The sequence below is a fragment of the Leptidea sinapis genome, chromosome 13 (genome assembly GCF_905404315.1).
Source record: "Leptidea sinapis chromosome 13, ilLepSina1.1, whole genome shotgun sequence".
NCBI classification, from domain to species: Eukaryota; Metazoa; Arthropoda; class Insecta; order Lepidoptera; family Pieridae; genus Leptidea; species Leptidea sinapis.
This window is the reverse complement of record NC_066277.1, coordinates 3,626,947-3,651,007: the sequence shown is the minus strand read 5'-3', so window position 1 is coordinate 3,651,007 and position 24,061 is coordinate 3,626,947. Positions and strand designations below refer to the sequence as shown.

At 36.2% G+C, this 24,061-nt stretch overlaps 2 protein-coding genes across 3 annotated transcripts; both read right to left on the bottom strand.

Annotated features, from left to right (window-relative positions):
• Nucleotides 1-2,407: 2,407 nt before the first annotated feature.
• LOC126967792 (peptidoglycan-recognition protein LB-like) lies at nt 2,408-11,034 on the bottom strand. Of its 2 annotated transcripts, none has more exons than XM_050812490.1 (5): nt 10,915-11,034; nt 9,569-9,663; nt 6,696-6,924; nt 3,805-3,923; nt 2,408-3,115 (listed from the first exon to the last, which is right to left on the bottom strand). In XM_050812490.1, the coding sequence occupies exons 1-5, from the start codon at nt 10,944-10,946 to the stop codon at nt 2,856-2,858; spliced, it is 735 nt and encodes a 244-aa protein (XP_050668447.1). In that variant the 5' UTR covers nt 10,947-11,034; the 3' UTR covers nt 2,408-2,855. The 2 variants fall into 2 exon arrangements, with proteins under 2 accessions (XP_050668447.1, XP_050668448.1); XM_050812491.1 differs by lacking the exon at nt 10,915-11,034 and adding an exon at nt 10,149-10,186.
• A 2,320-nt stretch (nt 11,035-13,354) lies between these two features.
• LOC126967794 (peptidoglycan-recognition protein LB-like) lies at nt 13,355-21,942 on the bottom strand. The gene is made up of 4 exons (XM_050812493.1): nt 21,845-21,942; nt 17,139-17,349; nt 16,616-16,734; nt 13,355-14,244 (listed from the first exon to the last, which is right to left on the bottom strand). Exons 1-4 carry the CDS (start codon nt 21,915-21,917, stop codon nt 14,039-14,041), a joined length of 609 nt encoding a protein of 202 aa, XP_050668450.1. The 5' UTR covers nt 21,918-21,942; the 3' UTR covers nt 13,355-14,038.
• Nucleotides 21,943-24,061: the final 2,119 nt, after the last annotated feature.

The window sequence follows — 24,061 nt, the reverse complement described above, 5'->3', positions numbered from 1 at the left end:
AAAAGTACACACCCAAAACCAAAGTAAGCAAAAAATCTTATCCCGTTTGTTTTTCTACTGGGCTAGTAAAGTTGCTAAAATCTAAATTTAAATTTCATGTGAAATTTAGAACTTACGGTAATCCAAGAGATTATGATACTTTTGCAATTTTAAGATGTAGAGCTAAGGTAGTTTTTCATCAATGTTTTCGCACATATATAAATCGCATAGAGTCTGATCTGGCTATAAACTTAAAAGCGTTTTGGCGTTACACTAAAAATAAGAAAGTCACTAATGCCTACCCAAGACAGATGAGTTACAATAACCGATACGCTAATGATGGCCCTGGCATTGTGAACTTGTTTGCTGATCATTTCTCGTCGGTTTACTCTATGAACGCTAATAGTAATGTGAACTATATTCCTGACTTTCCTCTTTCGGCTTTTTCAATCTGCCAATTTTCAGTGTCTCTAGAAAATGTTATTCAACAGCTTAAATCCATTGATTTATCCAAAAATTCTGGACCAGATGGTATACCACCCATTTTAATTCGTATGTGCGCTGTGAGTCTCGCCAAACCCCTCGTTCTTATTTACAACAAATCACTACAAAATGGAATCTTTCCTGCTTTATGGAAGATTGCTAAAGTAACACCAATATATAAGACTGGGGACAAAACAGATGTCACAAACTACCGCCCGATAACCATTCCAAGTTGGTTCGCCAAAATTTTTGAAAGGCTTGTGTATGCACATGTCTTTAACCATCTGAAGCCCATCTTAAGCTCACGTCAGCACGGTTTCTTTGCGGGTCGTTCAACTGTTTCTAACTTACTGGTATATACTTCATTCTTATGTGACACAATCAACGATAAGAGTGAGGTTGATTCAATATATACAGATTTTGCGAAAGCTTTTGACTACGTTCACCATTCAGTGCTTTTATGTAAGCTACATCACCTGGGAATTCATGGTAATCTTCACAGATGGCTCACATCTTATTTATCAAATCGTACGCAACTAGTTGCGGTGAGTGGCTTCGAGTCAGTCCCATTTCTTGCTAGCTCTGGTGTGCCTCAAGGCTCAAATCTAGCTCCTTTGCTTTTTTTGGCATTTATAAATGACTTATTATCCAAAATTCGATGTGAGTGTCTGGCGTACGCCGATGATATAAAAATATTTCGTAAAATAAACGGTCCAGAAGACTGCTCATTACTGCAAAGGGACATCGAGACTATTTGGCTGTTGTGTAAAAGTAACCGCATGATGCTGAATATAAAAAAGTGTCAACTGATTACATTTACTCGCAAGAAAAATCCATTTGTTCATGATTATGTTATCGACGGTAATGTTCTAGATCGTGTGAATGTGATAAGGGACTTGGGCGACATCTTTGACTCGGATTTATCCTTCAAAAGCCATTACGATGATATTTGTTCAAAGGCAAATAGGATATTATGCTTTGTTATTAGAATCGCCAGACCATTTAAACAGGAAAACTCCTGGATATTATTATACAAAGGTTTAGTAAGAAGTATCCTGGAGCATTGCTTAGTGATTTGGTCTCCAATTTATAATGTTCACCGTGATAGAATAGAGTCAATTCAGCGGCGGTTTGAAAGAGTTCTCTGTAGCAGGTTGGGTGTTAGACGTAAAATTCCCGAATACTCTGAGCGCTTACGTAAATTTAACTTGCATAGTCTTGATAAACGGAGATGGGTATCTGATATGTGCGTCTTACATAACATTGCGAATAGTTTTATGGATAGTCATCTATTAAGTTTGATAAACTTTAAAGTTCCAACACGATCTGTGCGTATCCCATGTTTATTTTCGATCAATTCCTCAAATAATAATGTATCGCATAACAACCCGATTATGAGAATTTGTAGAGAATTTAACGAAGCTGTGCTGATTTTGATATATTCTTTACAAATGTAGACATTTTTAAAAATACTCTTTATAAAACTTTCTAGTTTACGTAAAATAATTTAATGTTTAACTAAATTTCGTTATACTGTAATTACTATTGTGTCCACTTATTAATTTTTTATTTTTTTTTACTGTATTTGGTGATGATGTGTACAATTTTAATTAGATCTCAGGATCATAAAAATATGCTGTACTTGTTATTAGATGATAGTTTTATCTTGTTATCTGTTATTGTACCTACTTGTAAATAAATAAATAAATATATATATATGTATAATCTATGGGAGGTGATGCACAAATCACACCATAATGGTTTTCTGCCAAATACAATATGAAACTATTTAAGTTTAATCGTGTTTAAAGCATATCGAACTTTCTATATTTATTTATATTCAATACCGTTTGTTAAGCCTCCGATAACTAATAGAACCTCTGCCGTATTCAATTTTAGTGATTAAATGCATATATTTTATAGCAAATTTATTGTGAGTTATAAATAACTTAATAATAATAAATGCTATTTCGTGTAAATTAATATTTATTTATTCCAAAAATGTGAATTGATATTTAGCGGCAAAAAACCTCTTTATTATCACAAAAAAAATCTGTATTACATGATTAAATTGAAAATACTCTTTTTACTCTCATATAATTTGCAATTATGTACTAACTTAACTTTGTGGGGATAATTATTTTATGCACTAGTGTGTAATATTATTGTACACGTGTGTGTTAAAACGTCCCTAATAGTAATGTAATAAGGCTCATTTTACGAGCAAGTGTGTTGAAAATACAATTATTATTATTATAAGCGGAAATAACAGTGTGATCATGATGTCAGGATCAGTACTCCAGTAGCGCCGTTAACGAGTATTACGTATGAACGACCCTTTCCACGACACTATCACAAGCAATAACATTTTAACCATACGATACTATTCTATGCTACAATCCATTTTTCTTCCATATATCCCTTATTTCCTTCGGTATTTCTTTGACGTTTATCAAATCAGCTTTGGACGCAGGGAAGCTGGAGAAATGCTTCCATTGAGAAATTTCTCTGAATAGGGTATCACCGGGACATTTGGTGTCTCTCACTTGTCGATGCCCCACCAGCTTGTAATCCAGCTTTATGTAGCCCCTGTCCACTCCGGCAGATATCAATGATTGAGCTGCTTTCAATTGTTGTACTGGTGGCAATTCATCTGAAAGATAATTTAGCTTATATCTTTAAACGAGCAATTCTTGTATTTATATATTCTGAATCACGGAAACGGCTCCATCGATTTTAATTAAATTTAGTACACAGGTAGTTTCGGGGGCGAGAACTCGATCTAGCTAAGTTTCAATTTTAAAAATTTATCCGTGTTTTAATGAGAAACAGCTACAATAACATTAGAATACAAAGGTAAATTTCGCCACTGTATACATGACTATAATAGCTCAGATGGAACATTAGGTGATCCGGAAAGCAGAAGACCCCGGTTCGAATCCAGATGTCCTATTAATTCTTTTTTTCAAGTTTTGTACATTCTTAAAAATCCGAGCAAGGCTCGGTCGTCCGGATATTATCCTCTAAAATAAAAAACAATGAGCTGATTAAAAATCACGACATTCGTAATTTGGCTTAATTAAGAACTTAATTGAATCAACGACATTTTTTACTTCATTAATCATCAAAAAGAATTCTAAAGGAATCAATTTTGAGAAAATAAATGCCATTTATGCCCTTTTATGCCTTTTATTAAAAAAAAACGGGCGCAAGAAACTCAGCAAAACTTGCGTTCTTCTCAGGTCTGGGGCATAAATTTCCAAATGGGTGGTAGTTTTTAACTTTCAATAAATTATTTCATATCCTATTTTGAATAAAAATATGAATTTGAATTATACTCACTTGTCCAATCACCAATCAAGCATATTCCAATACTGACGTTGTTAAAATTAAGGGCATGTGCACCCAAAATCTGCCAGCCCCGACCTTCATAGACAGTTCCATCACCTCCCACAGCGAAACTAAAACAAATATCAACATTTTAAATTCAACTTCACCTGTGTGGAGTTCAAAACTTCTTGACCACAAAGTCAAAGTGAAATAAACTTTATTCAATTGAGCTTAAACTAAGCGCTTTTCAGTAGTCATTATAAATATTTCATTTAAATTACTGAATCTACCACATGTTCGAAAATAGTTAGAGTTCGAAAATAGCTCGTGAGAAGAATGTACAAGAAACTCAACGGCCACTCTTTTCAATCAAATAGAGTATTTTACAATGGCTGTAATATACATAACAAATTAGTTTGTAAGGTACTGCATCCAGTATATGAATCGTGTTTAAATAATTTCAAATAATACATAAAAAGTAATAAAGAATAAACTGTATAAATATAAATTATCGTATGTTGGATGCATCAACCTTTGGAGCTTGAATTCATTCTTTGTGTAAGGATGCTTCGTGAACATGATGGTCATAATTACTAATGACAATTAGGAATCATCATCATCGTAATCAGCCGGAAGACGTCTACTACTGGACAAAAGCCTCCCCCAACGGTTTCCACGAAAATCGGTCCTGCGCTGCCCACATCTAACGTATAATATAAATTATAAACGTATAACAACGTCCAATAGATAATAAATATATATAATATATAATCCTTATCGCTAACAATGGGCCTTTTGAGAAAGCTCATGATCGCTCAAAGGGCAATGGAGAAGGCTATGCTCGGTATTTCCCTGCGAGATATAATTAGAAATGAGGAGATCCGCAGGAGAACCAAAGTTTCCGACATAGACGAAATGATTGCGAAACTTAAGTGGCAGTGGCAGGGCACATAGTTCAAAGGACAGATGGCCGTTGGGTCAGTAACGTCCTCGAACCGGAAGACGCAGTGTTGGTAGGCCCCCCACAAGATGGACCAACGATGTGATCCAGATCGCCGGAATACGTTGGATGAAGGCAGTGCAGGACCGAATGTCGTGGAAAGCATTGGAGGAGGTCTTGATAAGCAGTGGACGACTTCCGGGTGATGATGATGATATCTTGTTTTTTTTTTTGTGCATGTGGAGGGGATGGGGGTGTCGATTCTCGACATCCGTATGTCGATCGCTTAATTCAAGCCGGTATTCCATGGGAGTATGGTCCTAACCTGGACGAGTCCGGCCTCTTTGTGCTATCGTCGAAACACAGCGTGACCCTCCACACCAAAAACCCTTAGTCGCCTTTTACGAAACCCCCTGGGCGTCCCTACTGGTGTTAGGGTACCTGATTTTTTTCGACCTGAACACAGTGTAAATGGAACTACATTTCATAGGTTCGTTGTACGTTGTATGTTCAATGATAGCCGCACTTAGAAGGAATGCCACATATTTAGATCATCAGAATGATAAAGTGTGGTGCGTTGATAAGATAAAGTGGCGCATACGCCTGTGATATACAACAATAAGAATTAACAAATCAGAATCAGTTTAGTTCTCTTGTAGAAATATGCTTGTTTTGAATGTTTTTTTACTTTTTTATGGAATATTAGGACAAATAGTCGGGGCGTTTGTTGGTATGTGATCAATACTCTATTGTAACACCAGTGGAATCCCAATTGCATCGCCAGCCGTACTTTTGAATTCCAAAACCGAAAATACATAGGTACGTAGCGGGTGAGGATCGAATCGGGGCTACCGTGGTACGCTTTTAAGACCTTCATTATCCTCCCATAACCTCCCTAACTAAGGGCTTTATGAGGAAGCTCATTGTCGCTCAGAGGGCAATGGAGAAGGCTATGCTCGGGGTTTCCCTGCGAGATTGAATCAGGAATGAGGAGATCCGCAGGAGAACCAAAGTCACTGACATAGCCCAAATTATTGCGAAGTAGGCAGGGCACATAGTTCGACGGACAGATGGTCCGTAGGGCAGAAAATTCCTCGAATGGCCACCACGTACCGGAAGAACCAGTGTCGATAGGCCCCCCCACAAGATGGACCGATCTGGTCAAGATCGTCGGAATACGTTGGACGAGGGCAGCGCAGGACCGGTTGTCGTTTGTTCCGGCTGACGATGAATTATCCTCCCATACGCTCCAGTGCTCAATCGTACATTGAAAGCGTTTCTATGGTCCTATCCTAGCGTGTCCTCGTGGACACGGCAAGACAGTCGTCAAAATACTGCCAATATCTACGCATCCCTAGACAAAAACACCGGAGAGATTTTTTACCGGGTGTATTATTAATTGCTCTTGGTTCTAAGAGCCATAAAACAAAGCGCAACGCTTTTGAAGACAAAATATATTACTATTTATTGAATTTAGCTGGCAGCGGATATTTTTCTTGAGCATACAACATTATTTTGTGATTTTTTTTAACAAAACTTTTTTTTGATATAAATTCTAAGATAATAATATTATAACTTGTCCACTATATTTAAAATAATAAGAATTCAATTGGAGTATTTTTATTTTGACGCGTTTAGCAAAATAGTCATAATTTCTCGTACAACTCTGAAAGAGCGGAGATATCACAGCACGAATCTATCATAAATCACGCTTTTTGTTAACTATAGTTAAGCTTGGTTATAACCAAGCTTGTTTATCTAGCAACCCAAAACATAAACCGCATAATGATACCTCGACTATTGTAAACATAAGTGGATATAGAGTCTCAAGTGGCCGGCGCTGGGTTTAGCGTCAAAACAGCTCAGCAGGTGGGTTTTGCGGGCGCGCGGGTCGTGTTGGCATATCAGCATATCATATTATATATATGTTGTGGAAATGAAAAGAATTCCTAAAACCACTTACTTGTATCCAATATCCCACCAGCCTCGTGTGTCAACATGCATTCTTTGCATCTGCGTCATAGCCCGGCTGCACTGTTCCCTCGTGGAGCAAGCTGGTGGTAAATATGAATGGTGTATCACCACATATGGAACCGGAGTTGTCAATGGAAGGGATTGTTTTGGTTCCTCGGCGTTCCAACCAGAACGATTTACAAATGCAAAATCGTCGGTGACCACTTCGTTTTGGAAATCTGAAAGGTAAACATTTTGATTTTACGTTCTTATAGATCAGATTGATTTCAGACTCAAATTGAAGTGGCAATGGGCAGGGCAAATAGCTCGAAGGACAGGTGGCTATTTTTACCAAGTCCTCGAATGGTAACCACTTTCTGGAGGACGAATTAATGTTGGTAACCCCCCCACAAGATGTAGCGATGATTCAAGATCACCGGAATAAGTTGGACTAGCTTAGTGGAGGATCGTGGACAGTCGGGGTCGTGGAGATCTTTGGGGGAGCCCTTTGTCTAGCAGTGGATACCTTTCGACTGAGATGACAGATCATATTCAAATGTAGATAGATACGTCTTAGGCCTAAGAAGAATATTTAAATTGTGTTACATCCAGTTTTATCAGTGAGAGGCTCCTTTGCACAGTTGCTTACCACAACGGTGCCGTATACTGCCGTGAAGCAGTAATGTTTTTCGATATGAAGGGCGCCGTAGCTAGTGAAATTACTGGGCAAATGACACTTAACATCTTACGTCTCTAGGTGAGGACCGCAATCGTACTGCCCCTCAGAAAATTTGAGGTTTTCAAGAACCAATCAATTACCATCAGCTGAACGTACTGCTCGTCGCGTCCCTTGCTATGATATATATAATGAACACAAGAAATCAATTGTGTATTAGAGAGTAAGGCTATAAAATATTTTAATAAAATTCTAGTCTGATACTGTCTGTTAATGTTTTGTTTCGACAAAAATCAAAAAAAAAAACGCCACAAGTTAGGATATCATCTCCACCACCTGGATGTGTTGCGGTCCTCTACAGTGCGGTTTTCAAGGAGCTTTCTTCCACGTACTACAAAGCTGTGAAATGAGCTTCCTTGTGCGGTATCCGGGACGATACGACATGGGTACCTTCTAAAAAAGCGCGTACACCTTCCTTAAAGGCCGGCAACGCTCTTGTGATTCCTCTGGTGTTGCAAGAGAATGTGGGCGGCGGTGATCACTTCACACCAGGTAACCCGTACGCTTGTTTGTCCTCCTATCCAATAAAAAAAATGCGTAATGAACATAGGACTTGTCTCTCAGGTATAATTTATTACAGCTTCGGATTGTCGAAAGGTGACGAATGTATATTGCAAACTAACAAATATTTGTTTTTAATTAGCCAATAATTATTTTCAATGACCATATTAAACTCATATTCTAAGGCCACACGTTTATTGTTGTAGCCTATTTCTCTAACTTACCGCTCAAAAGGCCCAACGGCCTTTATTATGTAGGGCCGGGTCACCTAGTTTTTCGATATACAACTTACTGTTTTTTATAAATTTTTCAATAATATTTATTTCGTAAAATATGCTATGTTGTAAACTATAATGAAATTGTTTCACAGCAGAACTGTCAAACCGTGCGTCAATAAATTCTCTTATAGAAAATATGTCCATATAAAACAATTAATATTGGAAATAAAAATAATTATAGGTCCCAAATAGAAAAAAAACTATCCTATCTCTCAAGTTGGACTTAAATGCACTCCATGAAGTAATCCCCATTAAAATCCGTTCATTAGTTTAGGAGTTCACTGGAAACAAACATCAGAGGGCCTACCATCAACTTTTAATAAGCGATGCGAATCCGATGCAGTTCAGTTTAGGTACCCAAATTGAATCACTAAAATTCGTACCATGAAGTGCCTTTTATTGAATGGCGTTTGGATCGCTTTTAGCGGTTTTTTTTGCATAGAAAATACAAAAAAATACATTTTAAAATTGCTCAATTGCGTCAAATTTTAAACAATTAAGCCCTTTTTTATACTTATTAAATAATAGTAATATAAATAAATATAGTTCTTTAATTTTTGTAAAAGTTTTCGTAAAAATAACGAGTTATGAACGCACCTCCATTGCTGTTTGATTTGACAGAACCACAGAGTACATTTTATTTAATTCGTTCTTGCGAACAGGCTATAGCCCGGGCCCTTACTGCCTCGTCGTTAGTATTTTCATTTTTGGTATTTATTTCCAGTATTTTGTTTTACTAAAAAGTCCAATAAAGTATTCTCATCTCATCTTTAATCAATAAATTTTTTCTTTTCTATGTTTTCACTATTTTTCAAAAGTTATAAACAACACGATTCACTTTCCTCTAAGGAAGTAGCAACTTTTTTCAAATCGGTCACTTTGACAAATAAGCTAACCAGTTTAGGTTGAAATAACACCTCATGGTACGAATGAATGAACGAACTAAATCAGTTTGCGATTCAGTTGATATCATTTTTGACATTCAATTGACATCATTGCGATTTAATCAGTTGATTTGACGTCAACCTAAATTAGATAGCTCTGATCACGTCGTGGTACAAAATATCAAAGCAGTTCATTTTAGGTTGTCAATTGAAGCGCAATAAGAGTTCATGGTAGGCCCGCAGGACACTGGATTTACATATATTAAGACTAGCCGTTCCCTTCCGTTTCGCTGGGCGAATTTTAAAAGGGAATAAATAATACATTAAAAAAATAAGTAGCCATAAACCATCTAGGATAAAATTTGCATCGAATTTTGTTAGTTTCATGTCGATACGGTCAGTGGTTAAGGCGTGAAAGAGCCTCAAACAAAGACCATTTTCATTATATATATATTTAAAGATTAAGATTAATTTTTTTACACACCTGTAATAACCGGGTTGGCAAATGTGTTGGCAAACTCTTGAGACAGGAACAGAACACGAACAAACAACACCGTTAACATATCCATGACTGTCGATCTGAAAGAACTAATGTGTTAGTAATATTTAGATAGCGAATATATTGCGAAATAAATCAGTTCACAATAATGATAAAATATTTCAATGTAGGGCGGAAGTCTATCATGATAGATTGAACTGTGTCACTCGTACACGTGTCGTGGCGTACCCTTCCCTAAAATATGGCGTATGGACGAAACGAGCAGGACGTTCAGCTGACGCTCACGATTAGGTATTGAAAAACACAAAAATTCTGAGCGGCACCACAATTGCGCTCGTCACCTTGAGACATAAGATGTCAAGTCTCATTTACCCAGTAATGTTACCAGCTACGGCAACCTTCAGACCGAAACACAGTATTGCATACACATTACTGCTTCACGGCAGAAATAGGCGCCGTTTTGGTGCCCATAATTTAGCCGACATCCTTTGCAAAGGAGCGTCATAAAATCCTACTAATATTATAAAATATGTAAAAATTAATAAATGGATTTAATGAAACGCACATTTGGTAGTAACAATTTGGTCCTTATATCAAAATAAATGCTTTTTATCGTATCTGGTATTTAAAGTAAGTAAACTTAGTCTTTAACACTACATTATTTGGACAAATATTTGAATAGTTATGACGATGATGATAAACAACCGAGTGCGCGATACTGTGGTACGGTCCGGCGGTTGACGAACTATATATAATTCAAATTTTGCAATTTTAACAAGAGGTCGGGACAACATGATGGCTGTATATTGCGACCAAATCGCTAGTGTAAGATGTAGCTTGTAGCACACTAAACTAATATTCAAGGCCTGTTTTTATCGGTTGTCTAACAGCAAGAGACTATCTAACGTCCGTTTTCAATAACGTATCTCTAGTTACGGGTATGTACCCGTAACTAATACTACAGTAATGTTACTGTCACCGTTTAATCATTAATGACAAGATCTTATCTATCCATAGTTATGTCCAATATAGTTATAGTCCAATGCTTTATGTCAATAGGTTATTGAACTCTAAGTAAGCGTTAAAGGATAGATTAATTGTCAACCTCTAGTAAGTAAAACTAAGGATAGATAGGTTATTGAAAACGGCCGTAGATGTATAAATTATCTACGATTTAGACATACACAACAATTACGACATTTAGCCGAAATAAGTTTTTCTATCACCTCTTTAGAAATTTAGCTGATACGTGAAAAAATTGAACCAAACTCATTGGACAATGGACAGTCACTTAAATCGCCAAACATTACAGTTTTTTGTACAAAACTCACCCATAATATGCTTTATAATAAAAACTCATCATCAAAACATTGCAAGACAACACACTAACACCTCAAACTCATATGATCTCCATTTTAAAATGTATCCTCTCATAACTTCACCACTTTACGCTTACGATAAATGTCCATAGTAGCTGACTATACTTATATATATACGTATTTCATTTGTAGCTGATGGTAAGGTTATTCCCCGGCCTGTGAATTATACAATACGCTAAAAATCAGCGGACATAAAAAGTTAATAAGTACCTTTGTAGTATGGAAGTTCCGTTTACAAGAACTATATAAACAAATTCTCAATGGTAGTTTGTGGAAATTTGGTATTTTATGAAGTTATAAGTATTATGTCGTTTATATAAAATAAATGTGTATTTCTGCCTAATGTGTATATTTATCAGGTGAGTTATATTTAATCTGTGTGCGCCGTCTGTTTAGGTATTTCGGTTATCTATCTATCTATATATATAAAAATGAATTGCTGTTCGTTAGTACGGCAGGACCGATTTGGCTAATTTTGGTCTTGAATTATTTGTGGAAGTCCAGAGAAGGTTTAATAATAAATAGGAAAATAGTCCTAAATTAAATAAAAAAACAAATTTGTTTTTTCTTTGATTTGTCCATACATAATTTCTATGAGAGAATTTATTGACGCATGGTTTGACAGTTCCGCTGTGAAACAATTTCATTGCGACAGTAGGGTGCATATTTTACGAAGTAATTTTTGATGTTATGATATATTATTGACAAATTCATATAAAAACATTATTTTATTTATTATATACAGAACAACGTCTGTCGGGTCAGCTAGTAATAAATAACTAAAACTTTTATTGAAGTAGGCGTTACTTTGCGGAAATCCATAATTGTCCAAATTATTTGAGTTTTCTTTTGTTTTTCGCCAAAATCTGGCACGAGACCGATGTCTCGGCTATTTTGGCGACTCAACATGTCCTGAGGATGCCTCGTGTAGAGGCGAAACAAGTGTCGAATGGTTTAAATACAAATATTGGAGGAATTAACACCAAAGAAAACTCAAATCATTTGGTTAATTACTAAAACATTTATAATAGTGTTTGTTTTTGTCATTTGAAACGTAAAATCAATAAGTATTGATATATGCCACGCTAATAAGGTGTATAAAAAGTAAGTATTCAAAAACTTTTCATAGGAATATTGTTTGGATTTAATATAGTTTATTTATTTATTTATTTAATAGGAAGCCCACGTTGCATACAATGCATTACCTTATAGTATATTTACACATTAATTACTTATATTATTTAACATCGTATACCCCATTACGGGCTAACTCAACATGAATCGTAGAATAAACAAGGTTGACATTGGGCAAACTAGTTTGGCGGGTTAAAATAACCTGATAGTTTATATACTGGTTGTATATTGCCAGTATTACATAGGTATCATTTGAAAATGTGTCTTTGGTGAAATTAAGAATATATTATCTATATCTATAATATAAATTAAATTAATTAATTAAGTTAATTGCATAAAAGCAGATTTAACGCAGTTGAGATGCGATCACTGCGTAGTATGTGTGGGGTAAGACTGATTGATAGAATTCCGAATGTGGTAATACGAGTGCGTTGTGGTTTGAAAGAGGATGTTGTGACAAGGACTGAAAAAGGAATGCTGAAATGGTTTGGACACTTGGAGCGAATGAGTGAAGAAATAATGACGCATCAAATATATTAGGCAAGTGTGTGTGGGCAAGTCGGTGGGACCTCGTAGAACATTCGTCGACCAAATTGGGGAAATGAAAGGTCCGAGCATTTATGAAAAGAGTAATGAATGTAGAGGAAGCGCGTGAGGTTTGTAAGGATAGAAGCAAATGGCATTCTATTGTCTCTGCCTACCTCGACGATAACAAGGCGTGAGTGTGTATGTATCTATAATATATGTTATAACTTTCAAATTTCACCAATTTGTCGTCAAAACCTTGGGTCATAAGTATTGATATTGTTAAATAAAAAAAAGATGCAGACAGTGACACAGAACGTGTAAATTACTTGCTTAATTAATGCTTAGATCATTTTACGTCTAGATAGACTGTGACAGCTGTGAACACGTCGAAAAACAGCGGCGTACTGTTGACCTCTATTTTCAGCACCGAACGCACGCTAAAACAAAGTGACTAACGTATCGCGAGTATAAGACGTAGTTTATGCACACTAAAGTATTAAACTTGGCCTGTTGTGATGCGTTGCCTAACATCAAGAGGCTATCTAGACATTTATATTATCTAAGATTGAATGTAGTAGTATTTAATATTCGATTTGAAAAAGCTGTCTTTTTTTGCTTTATTTTATCATTCCATCCTTTTTACATCAAATCATTTGTAAAATGAGCTGTGCAAGAATCATATTTTGGGTATTTTGTTAATCAGATACATTGAACATAATAAAATAAGATATAATAAATGATAAAAAAGCCTTTTATTCCCATACAAAATTTCATAATTAAATTAATCTAAATTTAAAAATTAAAATAAACTGACAATTATTGTTAGTAAACTTAACTTAACTTAAGCCTAATATTATAAGAACTTAAAAAGAGAAAAGTTTTATGTTAGTAAGTTTTCTATCTATTTTTATTCATGTTTAATTAGTTGTATGGGGGCCCCTCTTTGGGTGAAGGCCTCCTCCATTTTCTTCCACACTATACGGTCTTTGCCCAATATTTGCCAGTCTTTTCCAGCGTATTCAATGACATTATCAGCCCACCTCTTACACGGTCTTCCAACTTTTCTTATGCCCAACGTTGAACATATCTCTTGGTAATAATATATACAGTAACATAAAAGTAAATATTATTAACTTTAATATATATAGCCACAACCTGAGACTTGAACAAAGAATACAAGATTTTATAAACGATACGTCACTCGAACGGCTGGCTCATTTGGTAAGAGCGCTCGCACGGAACGCAAGCGGTTGCGGGTTCGAGTCCCGCATCGTTCTTAAAATTTTGTTTTCAGTTCTATTCCTGTAATTAATCCCAGAAGTGAGCGTTATCACTTTAGAAAGATAACAAATTGTTCATATTTTGTATTAAAATTAACTATTTTAACAATTTCAAAGGCAATAAAAATCGGACATTAAAGTCGTTTATTGTCTCTAGTGAATGTATTTGAGAAATGTTCCCATTTCGATATGATGTTGGATAGAGCTGCACCTGGGCATTCTGTCTTCATGGCCTGGCTGTGGCCGATCACCTTGTAGTCTGCCTTTATAGAGCCCCTGGCTACTCCTATTTCGATGAGGGCTAATGTTGCTGCTATCATTTCTTCCGGTGGAGACGAAACTAAAATAAAATAATAATAGTCATCTTTTTATTGAAAATAAGGAACGTGATTACCAGGACGTTCAGTTGATGGCACACGCCATGCCCATTACAATGCAATGTCGATCAGAATTTTTGTCGTCATCTATTTTTTATACCCCAACAATTTTAATTATTTCATTTTATTTTATCATAATATATATAAATCTCTTGTCACAATGTTTGTCCTCAATGGACTCCTAAACTAATGAACGGATTATAATGGTGATTACTTCATGGAGTGCAGTTTGGTCCAACTTGAGAGATAGGGTAGTTTTTATTTCGATTTGGGACCCATAAATATTTTTTTATTTTCAATATTTGTTTTGTATGGACATATTTTCTATGAGAGAATTTAGTGACGCACGGTTTGACAGTTCCGCTGTGAAACAATTTCATTCTAACAACAGGGAGCATATTTACGAAATAATTTTTGATGTTTTGAAATATAAAACAGTTGTTTTTTTACTATCTACAGAACAACGTCTGTCGGGGCAGCTAGTAACTTTTTATGGCAATACGTTTGCTGGGTCAGCTAGTTGATGAAAAATGAGATATCTCCTCTCCGCATGATCCATTTCCACCTGATACCGGGCGTTATAGTCGTGGATCGTAGTCACTACTCACAAGTCAGTGTTAGGAGGGGACGCAGGCAGCGTTATTCCATACAACCGTATTCCCCTTTTTCTCCCTGAATAATGCTTCTAGAGAGGAGCTTTTTTGTCAAAAAATCTAGATATGCTAAAGCTATGTCTGTACGTTTTGTTTTTTTCAATCAACTATCGGCATAAGAAAATATGACTCTTTAAACATCGCAGAAAATGCTATTGTTGATAAACGAAACGGGATTTGTGGCGTGCGCGCACCCTATCATACGCATTACTCACACAAAACACGGGCTATTCACGCACACAGAGATCGTTGTGTTTCGGGCGTAGAGCGACGGCAATAGTTTCTTCAGGAATTATCATTTTATTATTATTTTTTCTGCTATTATTATTAAGAATTGTTCTATTTGACTAATCTATTGTGTTATTTTTTTTGACGACCATTGACAATGGTTGAGACAACTTTGATTCGTATGTTGTATCAACATCTGTGTATATTTAAAATTTTCTTATTACTTTTGACATTGTTTAAATTTAATTGTTAGTTGAATTTTATGTTATTTTTAATTTTATTTGTAAACAATATTATATTCTGTGTTAATAAGTGTAATTAATTTTAGAATCGGTGTCCTTCCGCACGCCGTGACCCGCTCTCACCTATCGCCTCCTCACGACTCAAGCACGACCTATTACTATGTTACAAGCCTATCTTGGATGACACAGGTCACAGGTCAATGCTCATAACATAAATGTTGCCTCAGGGAGGTCGCGGCAATTAGAATAGCATACATTCTCATTCAGGGTCATGTTTTTATGATTAAATCACGCTTAACTAGAGATGTATTCGATTACGCTATAAATATAAAGATTTTATGAGCAGTTGAGCGAACGCATATAATCTGTAATTTATTGTGTATTATTCACGTGCATGATGGGATTACAAATGACTTCTTATTGAGCCTGTACCGTCAGCATAATATATTGGTTTTATGGTTACGATTTTTTATGAAAATAAGAGACAAGACGAGCAGGACGTTCAGCTGATGGTATTTGATAAGCCCTGCCCATTACAATGCAGTGCCGCTCAGGATTCTTGAAAATCCCCAAAAATTCTGAGCGGTACTACAACTGCGCTTTTCACCTTGACACATAAGATAGTCTCATTTGCTCAGTAATTTCACTAGCTACGGCGCCCTTCCGACCGAAACACAATCACTACACATTACTGCTTCACGGCAGAAATAGGCGCCGTTTTGGTACCCATAATCTAGCCGGCATCCTGTGCTAAGGATCCTATCACTGGTTTTCATGATATGGATATGATTTGCATTTGCATGATAAGACATTAAATGAAAAAAAAAATATTTGATTGAATGCAGAAAACATTTGGTTTTCTGCGTAGTAAAAATAATATCAGCCCACTCAGAAAGTTTTGCAAAAAAAAGTTTATATGTATGAAGCCCTAATTGTAATTTATGCAAGTAAAATTTTTCGAGAGCTTAACTGAGTTATTGTGTCTCATTGAAAAATAGATCTGCCTCGTGAACATTTTCGTGCAATGGTTTTTTATGGTTCCAAATGTGGTTTTAAATCAGAAGAGTCATTTCATCGGCTTCAAATGTGGATGAAGGCAATATTCTACCGTTGGCATAGCAAATATAAGCGCGGTCATCTGTCGTTGGGGGATGAAGAAAGAAATGGTCGTCGTTCGACGGCTGTTACCGAAAAAATGTGATCAAACAAACCTCTCCAGTCGCCAATAAGACAGATGCCCACACTAACACCGTTGGCAGGCCCAGCGTGAATCCCCTTGTTCTCCCATCCTCGGCCTTCATACACACCACCATCGCTTCCTATGCAAAAACTGAAACAGTCACATTAGTAAAGATCTGTCACTCTACTCTCTAGTAGCTAAATCTCCCCAATGCAGTATTTATAATGACGAATTTAAAAGATCGGCATAAATCATGTCTTTCAGTGTTCTATCATAGCGCATACTCCCTTGTAAGCCGGCAACGCATCTCTTGACACCTATTGTTGCGGATGTCCATTGGCGGTTGCCTCAATACTCCCCATTCCGAGATCCTCTTCTTTCTGATGCCCCATTTCGGACGAAACACAGCGGCAAAGACTCTATTTCACGCCGGTTTCAGTGGGAAGCGCCTACTTCGGTTGTGTCAGTTAGGACCCAACATGGCACTACCACTCACATATAAGAATACTCTTGGTTAAAGTCATTCTTTTGGACATAAAAGATAATTCACGTACTTATAACCAATATCACCCCATCCTAGAGAATTGTGGTAATTCTGCATTCCCCTCATGGCAGTAACGCACTCCTCATGAGAGTTGCAAGCTGGAGGGAGGTACGTATGATGTACCACTACGTAAGCTACTGGTGTTGACAAAGGTGTCATATGTGATGCCGGAGTGGCATTCCAGTCTTCGCGGCTGAAGAATTTGATGGGGAGGTCTGTTTCTGCAAACAAACGAAATACATATTACTATCACGGACGAGTAAAAAAATAAGGGCTTCGTGTCACCTTTCATAACAGTGATGCACCAAAACAAGCCGGCGTGTAAATACATAGCCCCACGCATACACTTACACTAATACAAGCCGATCGGCCGCCACTATGAGATTTGCCATCGCCTGAGACAGATCAGTTTGCGTCGCAATAAAATATTTTTAAAATGCCGTCGTCCTTTGTAAAAAAAAGTGTAAAAACAATAATATAAAAGTATTTGTGGATATGGAGAAAAATATATGGAGAAAAAATTGTGTAACTGTTATACCCCGTAACCGCACACACACTAGCATAAAGGTGCTTCACTTGCTAATATCACGGCGCGGAGTCCTTCTTTTTTTACTAGTCCGTGATTACTGGATGAAACATTTAAAAACGCAAATAATCCCTACTAATACTATAAATGTGAATGTATATATATAATGTATGTTTGTTTGTTACGCCTTTATGCCGGAGTTACTGAATGATGAAGTTTGGTACAGCGATAGGCTAGAGCTTCGGAAAGGACATAGGCTATATTTTATCCTGATAAAATCCATATTTCCCGTGGATTTCTAATAAACTGAAATTCACGTCGATTAGCTATAACTAAACCAATAGTAGGTTTAGTTTGCTAAAGCAACCTTACTCGAAATAAGATTAATGTAATATGTTGGGAACGGGTTTGAAAACGGAAACCGGAACTAGAATAGGACTTATTTGAAAAATTTAATAGAAATATTTCGTTTGTTTGGAAACAAAAAAATATATAATAATATTGTGACAAAGAAGGTATTAAAAACAACCAATGATAATATTATTATAACGAATAATTTTGTTATTTTAAAACTTCTATATATTCAACTCTCATCCATTGGTTGTGGTTCAGTAGTTATAAGTTACATGAGGCTTGGTAGCTGAAGTATGATACAAATGGTTGTTCACCAGCTAACGTCAGGGTGTCGAATTCGCGTGACGGTGTGCGCGCGCATCGTAAACATACTATCTGACAATTTTTCCCTAACGCGCCAGAATTAGTATAACTACCAAAAAAGCGGTACTTAATCTAATTATATCAAGCCGAGGATAATAAATACGAAACACAACTAGTCCAAGTTACTTCAGTGTGCTGGGGCTGTAGCTTCGACTGCCGAAGTCAACAAACGTCGCTTTATAGTCTAGGAGGTAACGGCGCATGAGTACCGAAGTATCTATTCCAAGAGACGCATATATGTGAGCGCGCGAAATTGACAATTAAATAAAAATGTCATAAAAACCAAAAAACACGCTTTGGTGGAAAAGATTGAAATTTAAAATGAACATCAGTTCCTGAGCTATCGACGATAAATGAAAAAATATATACTTAATTAACAAAAATTTGTAAATTGAAAATTTGAATAATTTTATCAATATAATGTATTCTCATTGATTGTCATCGGTCCTCGATACATCGACGAAGTTTGAACGAAATCTGGCCGTTTAAAGTGGGTCAAAATCGCGCCCAAATGAGTCGGTTACAAACAAACATACATACAGGTGAAGCTAATAAAAGGCGTGAAAAACAAATATAAACATTGAAATTTTCATGGATCTCTATTAAGAATATCATTAACTACTGTGTAAAGAATTAAAAAAAAAATATTTATTTTTATAATATATTCTTTATTGGTCAAAAGTACCCAAATATTAGAGTTTTCGAAATAAAAATATTAACATTATGTTAAAAAGTCATAGAACCTTTTTTATATGTGTTTTAATTAAGAATAATTATAAAAAAAATGTCCGGTTGAAAAATAACAACTCCTTGGAATTGTCTAAACAATTTCGGTTTACGACCCTTTTCAATAACCTATCTATCCTTTGCTTAACTTACTAGAGGTAGAAAAATCTATCCTTTTACGCTTACTAACATTTCAATTACCTATCGACATAACTATAATATGACATAATTACGGATAGAAAAGTTCTTGTCATTAAACGGTGACAGCATATATACGCAACTAGAGATACGTTATTGAAAACGGCCATTAAACAATATGGCATGGGGTTGCACCATGGCAACACGACTTTATATCATCAGTAGGGCAATTTGAAAAGGATCACATAAAAAAATTGAGGTGAGATAGTATTCGGTATTAATGCGCCAATCTCCCTGGACTATTAAGTAGTATAACATCTTTGTGCGGTTTGGTGTCGAAGTTGTATTATACTAGAACTCAAGCGCTGGCAGCTTTTTCAGTCAATGGATTAGTTTTTTTTTATGAAAATAAGGGATGAGACGAGTAGGACGTTCAGCTGATGGTAATTGATACGCCCTACCCATTACAATGCAGTGCGCTCAGGATTCTTGAAAAACCCAAAAATTCTGAGCGGCACTACAATTGCGCTCGTCACCTTGAGACATAAGGTGTTAAGTCTCATTTGCCCAGTAATTTCACTAGCTACGGCGCCCTTCAGACCGAAACACAGTAATGTTTACACATTACTGCTTCATGGCAGAAATAGGCGCCGTTGTGGTACCCATAATCTAGCCGGCTTCCTGTGCAAAGGAGCCTCCCACTGGTTCACCGTGACAATACGGCCAGTATTATTGGTATACTACTCATAGTGAATTTATGATCTCATAGAGTTTTACTTTCATGTAATCATTTATTAACTCTTCTAAATTTAGTTATAAGCAATCTTATATTTAGGATCTCCGCTGCGCTCCAACTAGATACCGCACTACCTACAAGAACAATAGCTTTTTCATTGCGGCAACTATTAGATGCTTGTGTGCGCGACATCTTGACACTCAATGGCATCTATCAAATCTATGTATAAAAAATTAATTTGCTGTTTGTTAGTCTCGCTAAAACTCGAGAACGGCTGGACCGATTTGGCTAATTTTTGCTTGAATTATTTGTGGAGGTCCAGAAAGGTGAATAAATAGGAAAATGCTGCTAAATTAAATAAAAACAACAAATTTGTTTTTCCTTTGATGTGTCCTTACATGATTTCTATGAGAGAATTTATTGACGCACGGTTTGTCAGTTCTGCTGTGAAACAATTTCATTACGACAGCAGGGTGCATATTTTACGAAGTAATTTTTGATGTTATGATATATTATTGACAACTTCATATAAATAATATTATTTTATTTATTATACATAACAAAGTCTGTCGGGTCAGCTAGTTTTAAATAAAATACATTATAGTTACTGATGATATGTGATCCCAGTGTCTTTCTTGTAGTATTATTGTTACTAAGTTATACTACGCAAACCGGCATTTTAGCTTCAATTATTAGCACACTTTAACAGAACATGTGGCACATTAACGTCACACATTTGTTTAGGACTGGCTCGAGTACGCCCACTTGGGCGTAGTATAAGTTGCCGCACTTTGCGACTACGCCTGCGGTATCTAGTAGGAGCGCAACAGAGACCAATCCATAATCCGTGCAAGCAATATTCTTTTAAACGATATGTGTAAAGTAACGTTTATCTATACTAATATTATAAAGCTGCAGTGTTTGTTTGTTTGTTTGAACGCGCTAATCTCTGGTACTACTGGTCCGATTTGAATGATTCTTTCAGTGTTGGGTAGTCCATTTATCGAGGAAGGCTATAGGCTATGTTTTTTCAAAATTAGGGATCCGTAATAAAATTGCTATTTCGTAACACAAGATGTAAAATCGAAAACCTATTTTTGCGTGCGCTGCAAAAACTATTGACAATAGAACAAAATGATGTACAGGCTATAATATAGGCAATATTTTATTACTTATAAAACTATCGCGTGAATTATACTTTATATGGCATAACAACGTTTGCCGGGTCAGCTAGTATATTATAATTTTAACAGGCGTTTACTAATTTAAATAGTAGATAATATTATAAAAAATACAGTTGTCTCAACACGGCGAAACATGGCGCGGTCATAAAAAAATATCTCGTTAATGTAGTTTAGGGTATGTTCCGATATGCACTGCGAGCACTGCACAGTGCTATCACTGTAGAAAAATTAGTTCCGTTATGGACTGCCAGTATACTGCCGCAGTATCCTAGGGAAATATATGACGTCATAAATCTCCACCATATTCTACTGTGAGCACTGACGTTTATGAGGCAAGGTACTCGCAGTACTTTGATCACGTGATCAGTCAAAACCACTCGAGTGCCTAACGTTTTATAAACAATACCTAAAGTTTAATCCCAAATAGTTTTAATTTGACAGTACTCCAACAACAGTTTTTTTTTAATGGACTAGAAAACTTTAATGCACTCATTTGAATGCTGCGTCAAAAAATGCGGCTGACAGTATACGGGATTGCGTTCCGTTTTAAATAGTAACCAATATAAATGGCTATAAAGGAACGGCTTCACAGTATACTAAATTGACGTCACACTGCTCAGTGGTCGGAGTGCATATCGGAACATAACCTTAATTACATAAAACAAAAATAATTATATTGTGGTACTTACTCTTCGTACTCGGATGACTGTAAATCGTACACAGAGTACAGATAAAATATAATATTAAATAATAAAATGACATCGTATTTGTAGTGCTAATTGCGTAATAGTGTTGAAACTAATGCAGACTCAAACTCTCCTTTCCTTATATTGGCGAATGCGGTTAATTCCCCATAATATCTTAGTTTATATACTTATTAAAAAGCATTAAAATTGTTTGCTTTATAATTCTTGTCTAACTAACGGCCGTGCCCAATATACTATCTACAGATAAAGATAAATTACTACCGTCTACTGTCAGTAATTAGCTGTCAATAATCTGAAGCTGTCTTAATGTAGCCGATAAGTCGTTCCTATCGCCTTATGACGCGTCAATTGAATTTTCCATACAAACTTCTATCGCTGGTAAGGTATACGTCTTCCCATTGACAGACAGCGTGTACGGATAGGGTGAGTTACCATCGATAAGTTTATTGGGACATATAAGTCAATGATAGTTAAAATTTTTATCTCAAGTAGCCTACAACCGGAGATAGACTGAATATTGGGAACGGCCGTAATACTACCACCGCTTCGGAATGACGCTCTGAGAGGGAAGAAGCGGCGCAAGAAACTCTCCAGGCATTATTTTTTTTCGCTCTTTTTAATAAAATACTTATACAATATTGTACTGTCATTGTTATTGTTATAAAATAATCAAAATCTAGTCCCAGGCTCCCACCGGTGGGAGGATCCTTTGTTAGATTATGGGTACCACAACGGCGCCTATTTCTGCCGTGAAGCAGTAATGTGTAAGCATTCCTGAGTTTCGGTCTGAAGAGCGCCGTAGCTAGTGAAATTACTGGTCAATTGAGAATTGACATCTTGTCTCAAAGTGATGAGCGCAGTTTGGGTTTTTCGATAATCTTGAGCGGCACTGCATTGTAATGGGTAGGGCGTATCAATTACCATCAGCTGAACGTCCTGCTCGTCTCGTCCCTTATTATCATGAAAAAAAAAATCCTGTCCGATCACTTAGATATTCAGCTGTGGAGTATTAGGATTAACAACAGAGCCATTTTTTAGCCTGAACAGTGGCTGGGAAAATGGAAAAATTGGACTTTATTATAAAAGTGTAAACATTTACCCTTAAAGCTATTATGTATCTTATGAAGCCGACTACAATTAGTTACAAGCAATCCATTATTTCTAGTGTTAGAAAATTAAGCTGGAGCTTTTCAAACGCAGACAAAGACTTTTCAGACAAAGAATATGTAATAGTATAAGTAGAGAAGTCTCACTCCGCAAAATCACTTAAAGAAATAGGGACTCTTCCGGCCATACAATAAGGTGTAATTCAGATCGCACAGCGCTTTTAGCCTACATTTTACTCACCTATAAGTTACCTCTCTTTCTATCGCGTGACTCTTACCTCTTCTGACGACGTTAGGGTTGTCTTCTTTACCTAGTATAAGGTCAATAAAAATAGCTCAGTGTTTTTCTTTTTTTTCTCAGTATAGGAAATAAATAGGTATCTATCATGAATGTTAATTTCATTATAATAATAATCATTTTAAATCAGACTGTTTCAGCGTCTTTAGGAATCTTAAACAAGTTTGGATCGGAATGACCTTTGATATGACGACCTGTATAGCCGAGTGGTTAGCGATCCTACCTATTAAGCTAGAATCCCGGTAGGTGCAAGCATTTATATGATGAATATGGATGTTTGTTTCCGAGTCATGGATGTTTAAATTTATTTATGTATTTTTATATGAATATACGAGTATGTATATTAAAGTAAGTATATTATATTAAATATATCATTGTCTTGTAACCCATAACACAGGCTATATATGCTTAACTTGGGGCAAGAGAATTTGTGTAAAAAGTGTGTTAATATTATTCGATTTTTTCACGACTGTATCGGTAACTTATCTAAATATCCCGTCCCAAGACCCTCAGGAAAAAGGATATCTAGTGTTATGATCCTGTTCTATCCTCTCATTTAAAATATCGTGTGATCGAACGGTCGATTCTTGAAGTTGAGTGTCAGATATGGATGAAACACTCGCCAGTTAGTGCTGATCGGATGATGGTTGTGCCGTTGATTGAGATGTGGATGAATGGTATGAAGACGTTCACTGTGTCTTTGTGTGTGGTGTGTGTTGTTGATGTGTCTGCGATGATTGTGTAACGAAAACGTATGTATGGTAGAAGAATGTAGTGCTGCTTGTTTCTGTAGTA